Source organism: Furipterus horrens, unplaced genomic scaffold (genome assembly GCF_987537825.1).
Source record: "Furipterus horrens unplaced genomic scaffold, mFurHor1.1.pri manual_scaffold_1, whole genome shotgun sequence".
Taxonomy (NCBI): Eukaryota; Metazoa; Chordata; class Mammalia; order Chiroptera; family Furipteridae; genus Furipterus; species Furipterus horrens.
In genome coordinates this window covers 8689032-8694636 of record NW_028327171.1, presented here as the reverse complement: position 1 = coordinate 8694636, position 5605 = coordinate 8689032, and the positions used below count along the sequence as shown (strand labels likewise).

The window sequence follows — 5605 nt, the reverse complement described above, 5'->3', positions numbered from 1 at the left end:
GCTTTGAAATCTGGATCTCCCTCCTAACAGTGGAGAGCCTTGCAAGCTTCTGGGTGGGCTGAGTGGGAGTCTCCAGGCTCGAGCATGGTTGGCATGGTCCTGGCACACAGTAGGCGCTCAGTTCGTTCTTTTCCTGCTACTGCAACCGCTGCTCAAGGTGCAGATGAGGTTCTAGGAGGAGGATGGGCTCATTCTTGCTCCACAATCATGTGACTACATTCAAGTCTCCTGTTGGCGGGGGTGGGAGGGTGCCGCTGGGATGGGAAAGGCAGCTTCGGGAGGCCTCTCCCCCTTCACTCACCCACCCGTGGAGCACTCAGAGACTCTGAGTTCCCCAACTATATGGTCCCGGCCCCCATGTCCACATGGTCCCGGCCATTTTTACCCCCTGCACAGGTTACCCCACGTTTTCTCCAGATGTAGATTAACTGGCAGGAGTGGGGGCCTTCCTTGTTGGAAGGAGAGGGTGCATGGGGGTGGAGGGGCGTCTAGGGAGACTCCCACAGGGGTGAGGACCCTTCTTGAGGTGGGGCCAAACCCAGAGTGATAAAGAAAAAGACACAAGGCATGTGCGTGTGTGTGCGCGCGTGCTTTCCACTTAAAACGACAGCACACTGTCTCACTGCGCGTTGAACAGGGATCACTTTGGGAAGCTTTTTTCTCATGTGTTCTGCCTTGGGGCGTCCACCTTCTCCCAAGAGGAGCATGGTGCCACCCTAAGGGTGGTCTGCTGGGCTCCATCAGTGCCCTCAGTGCCCCCACCTCCAGTCCCCGGGAGGGGTCCCTTCGCGCGGCTGGACCACACTGGCAGCGCCCATCCAGCCAGTGTCTGCCGGCTTTCCGCTGCTGGAGGCCACCTCCAGCCACCCAGCTCACCCTCTCTGTGGTCCCTGTGCAGCTGCCAGGGCCCCTGGCCGAGCCACCCGCCGGCCCCCGGGCCTCATCTCCTCCCTATCTCAGGACATCTCAGCAAACAGTGAGAAGGCCTTCCGCTCTTGGTGGGGCACACTCAGCTCTGGTCTCCAATAGCCCCGGAGGATCTCTGTGCCTATTTCATGGGGGGCAGGGCAGCATGAGGAGGTGCCTCCCACACAGGGAGCCCGGTGTGAAGTCAAATAGAGGTGGGCACGTTCTGACCACGCTGGAACGCCGATTCTCATCTCTTAGGAAGCGAGGGCAGGAGCCTTAAAGGGAACCCCTAAGGGAACCTGGAGAGAAGACCCCCGGAGGGGAGGGCAGCCAGGGTCAGGAGGGCGAGGCCCCACCTGGCACCTGGTTCCTGGTTCCCAAGAGAGCTAGAGAAGGGAGCCTGACGTTCTCCCTCCCACCTGCCCGGCCTCTTCCCTCCTCCCTCCATCCCCCCAGGTCCTGAGACCCCTCTCCCTCCTGTGGAGCTGGGTCAAGTGACTGACCCAGTCACTTAGAGATGGAACAGGAACAGGCAGCCCCCTGCGCCCCTTCTCCGCTGCTCTCCACGCTTCCCCAATGGAGACAGCAGGGCCACCAGACTGCATCTTGCTTGCGTCACCTGCTCTTTATTGACTGCCACGGGCTGCATCATCATGGGCGACCAGACACCCCAAGAGCATACATACTACAGAGGGAAAGGAGAAGGGAAGGAGGGTGGTCTGAGAGAAGCAGGCTGCTGAGGGCCCGGGTACAGGGGGCCTCCAATGGACAGACCCCAGGGCCCCGGGATGTGTGAACAGCCACGTGGCTCCGTCCTGGGGCAGGGACCCACTGCCACGGGTCAGATGCACCTAGCTGAGAGTCACCCAGAGATGACCCGGCAAGGGTGTTCTTCTGACCTGTCAGTCAGCCAAGACAGGCCTGCGCCCCCCACAAGGATGGGTCTGTTGTCTGAAGGAGGTGGGATGGCTGTCACTCCCACCAAATGGCTGGGGTTGGGATCTGCGTCACCCTGAGGTCACAGCACCTCAGGCCGAGGCCCTGAACTCTCCAGCCTCCTCTCGCAAACCCTCCTTCCCTCGGGGAAGAGGAAAAGAAACCAAGAAAGAGGAAGGGGAAGGAAGACAAATGCCGCACTTCGTAGGGTCCCCCCCTCCCCCAGCGGGTGGGAATGGGAGCAGCAGCAGGTGGTGCTGAGGCTGAGCCTAGGAGGAGGATGCCAAGCTGGGCTTCTCATCCCTGGACACAGGGATGGCTCGCTCGCTGTGGCCGGCGTCCACGCCAGACGGGACCTTGGGGCCAGAGAAGGTCAGCATGCCATCGGCAGACAGGGAGCAGGAGAGGGCCGACTGGTCCACGTTGGAAGGTAGGCGGTAGCGGCGGTGGAACTCGCGGGAGATGTAGCCGTGGTCGTCCTGGGCAGGGTTGGGACAAGGCGCCATCAGAGACGCCACTACCCTGGTGGCCGCCGACCCCACGAGGAGAGGCGCCTCCTGGACAGCCAGAGGGTCCAACCCTCCGATGCTCTCCCAGGGCGGGTGGCGGGCACAGGGCTGGGCTCCTGCTGAAGTTTACCCGCGGGCCTCCCTGCCCAGCCGTCCTGGGCTGCCTGGGCCCATCCCTGCCATTGCGTTGGCTTTTCAGACGAATTTCTCTCTGAAACCTCATGAATGGTTCTGTCCCTGGCCCTGGGCCCGGGTTTCCCTTTATGTGTGACCCCACAGACCTCTCAGGCAATCCATATCCATCCAAGGGGGTCAGAAAGTCCTGCCTGAGCGCAAGAACCTCACTTCTCCTGGACAGGCTAGTCCACATTCAGCCCCGGGGGCCGACTCCCTCCTTCTCCAGGTGGAAGGGCTAAGCACCCACAATGGGAGGAGCGTCCTGCGCTGAGCTGGCTCAACAACTGGTGTGGACTCTACGCCCCTCCCCCCACCTCCCACCAAGAGAAGCTGACTCTGCCAGCTTCACACCCATAGGCCCCTAGCCCCGTCCACTTCACGTGGGGTTGTCGCACACCTGTGTCCACCCGTGGGTTCTTCCCGGCTCTACCTGAGACTTTGCCTCTACCGGCTCCTATGTCTGGGCTCCCTTACGCCCCACCCCTACCCTGTCTTGTCCCAGCTGTGGGACCAGGCAGGCCTCAAACCTCTCTGCACCTGGCCGTGCCACCTGCCAACTTGAGATACTGGGGCACTGGTCGTGAAGGGCTGCTGAGAGGTGATCCTGTCCACACTCATAAAATGTCTGGAGCATCGATAAATGCCAGCTACGCTGTTGCCACAGCTCACCCTCCAAATCTGGGTTCATGTGAAAACCTACGTGGGCTCAGAGCTCACCCCCTTGGTGCTGGCATTTCCTGGGGTCCTTCTTGTCCCACCCCATCAGGCTGGTGATTTGGACAGAGTCAGAGACAGCCTCAGCCATTCACCTGGCTGCTGGGGGCACAGGAGCAAACCCCCCCATCACTGGGAGGCAGCGGTGCTTGGGTGGTCATGGCGTCCCCATCCTGGAGAAGCACCTGGAGCCGGGAGCCCTGGAGTCCCCCTCTCACTGGGCGCAAGGGCCCCTGGAGGGCCGCCAGCTCACCTGCCTCTCGTTGTGCTTGCCGTGGATCTCCACGAAGTCCTCCTGCACCTTCACCATGAGGTCCTCCGGGGAGAAGTGCTTCACGTCCAGGAAGATGACGAACTTGTCCCGGTCTGATCGGACCTGAAACCCAACCGCCGCTCATGTGGGTCTGCCTGGGGGCCAAGGCTCGGGAGGGAGCTTGCTGTGGCCCCTGCCTGCTGGCCAGAGAGGCCATGTGGAATGGGCAGTGGCTCCGTCCCAGTTATCAGAACAGAAACTGCAGGTCAGAGTTCTAACATCTTGAGACACACACCCAGGGGGACAGAGTCCCGGGGGTTCCTGACTAGGGGCCATGTGGATGGACATTCAGCTGACAACCAGAACCTGGGGGTTCAAGGCAGTGGTGCCTGCTTGGTAAGGGGCTGCCCAGCTGGTTAGGGCTGGGTAGCTGTTATGGTTGGTTGGCTGATTGGTTATAGGTTGACTGACTGGTTGGTTGGGTAAGGTTGGTTGGTTGGTTATAGGTTAGCTGGTTGGTTACAGGCTGGTTGGCTGGTTGGTTGGTAAGGTTGGTTGGTTAGCTGGCTGCTTATAGGTGGGCTGGCTGGTTGATTGGGTAAGGTTGGCTGGCTGGCTGGCTGGCTGGGTGGACCTAGCACCCGGACCCAGGCCGCCGCCTTGGCTCCCCCTTGTCTCTCCACCAACAGCCTGGGGCCCTGTCTCTTCACATTGACTGGTCAGGCCTGACAGCTCACAAGGCTGCCCCAATGGCAGGAGCAGAGAGCCCTTTCCCACGCCCCTCCTCACTTCTCCCACTCAGAGGTTTGTTTGGGCTCTTTGGGCCCCTGGAGTGGACTGGCGTTGTGCCAGCTCCAGACAGGACTGGGTCCAGACAGTGGGCAAGAGAGACTTGGCACCTCGGCACGCGGGACCTGGGGTCAGTCTCGGCTCGGGAGGGAAGGCCAGTGGCTCCCGGTGCCTCCCCCAGGCCTGGCCTTGGGCGCTTGGGAAGACGTGGGGTGAGCTGGCTCCCCATATCTCTTCTGGCCGGCTCCAGGTAGAAGGCCCTCAGCTGGGGGCCTCAGGCAGTGCACCCCCCACCCAGGCTTCCTGCTGAAAGGGGAGCGGGGTAGCCGCTGAACACACAGCTCGCGCCTGCCATTGAACTTGCCTTGGTGGGGTTGTTCTTGGGGCTCCCAGCATGTGGTTGGTGCATTATTAACCACATACGGCTCATGAGCTGATGGAGGAAAAGACAGTGGTCGGCCTCAGGTGGGCTCCCTCTCCCGACCCCTCCTCGGAGGCAGGGGAGGCTCTGCTGTGGGGAAGCCCCCTGCCTCTGTGTGTCTGGGGGGGGGGGCTGGGGGGAAGAGAAAGTGGCCCCGCGGCTGTCACCATCCACTCCACAAAACAAAACAAGAGCTCCGGAGCTCAGCGCCCCTCTGCTCCAGGGCCGGCCTCAGGAATTCCGGCTGCTCCTCCAGTCATGCCCAGCCCTCTGAGCCCAGACTGCTGGCCTTACCTCGGAGACGCCAGAGTCCAGCACGGTGCGGAAGAGCGACTGGCGGTAGTAGGGGCTGATGGTGGAGGACAGGAAGGGCAGCAGGTCGTACTCAAAGAGGCCCTCGCCGAAAAACTGGTCAAACAGCCGGCTGGGGTAGAGTGGACCCAGCACGCGTTTGAACCAGGGGTGCTGGATGGTGATGTCCATGTTGGGCATCAGCACTGCAGGGACCCGGGCTGGCGGGCACTCAGGCAGGGGCCTCTGGACAGCGAAGTGGGGAGCCGGGGCTCGGCCCTCCCTATATACGCCCGAGACAGAATGCAGGCATTAGGGGGATTTTTCTGGAAAGCATGAGCTCATGAGGGAGGCTGTCCAGTCAGCAGAAATGTGGCCCAGGATGAGAGCCCACCATTCCCAGCCCTGGGCACTGACCAGCACAAAGTGTGGGACACCAGGGGACAGCATCACCCAGAGGCGCCCCTCTGCGCCACGATTGGCCGCCGCTCACCTGGGGGATGGTGAAGACTCACCTCCCATTACCAGGTGGGGGACAGCTGTCTGCCTGTGTGGTCCTGTGAGAGCCCATGACCAGTCCCCTGTGGGTGCTCATACCCATGTCGC

General features: G+C 61.8%; 1 protein-coding gene across 1 annotated transcript; it reads right to left on the bottom strand.

Annotated features, from left to right (window-relative positions):
* Nucleotides 1-2095: 2095 nt before the first annotated feature.
* CRYAA (crystallin alpha A) lies at nucleotides 2096-5389 on the bottom strand. Its single transcript, XM_090276212.1, has 4 exons — nucleotides 5003-5389; nucleotides 4634-4720; nucleotides 3499-3621; nucleotides 2096-2324 (listed from the first exon to the last, which is right to left on the bottom strand). The coding sequence occupies exons 1-4, from the start codon at nucleotides 5198-5200 to the stop codon at nucleotides 2115-2117; spliced, it is 618 nt and encodes a 205-aa protein (XP_090132338.1). The 5' UTR covers nucleotides 5201-5389; the 3' UTR covers nucleotides 2096-2114.
* Between the last annotated feature and the right edge of the window lie 216 nt (nucleotides 5390-5605).

Bases quoted from the DNA above. Each gene is read 5' to 3' on its own strand.
- CRYAA (XM_090276212.1), bottom strand. From the start codon at position 5,200: ATGCCCAACATGGACATCACCATCCAGCACCCCTGGTTCAAACGCGTG. The intron at 4,721-5,002 runs GTAAGGCCAGCA...TTCCTCCATCAG, and splicing joins TGGACTCTGGCGTCTCCGAG to CTCATGAGCCGTATGTGGTT. The intron at 2,325-3,498 runs GTGAGCTGGCGG...AACCCTGCCCAG, and splicing joins GCAAGCACAACGAGAGGCAG to GACGACCACGGCTACATCTC.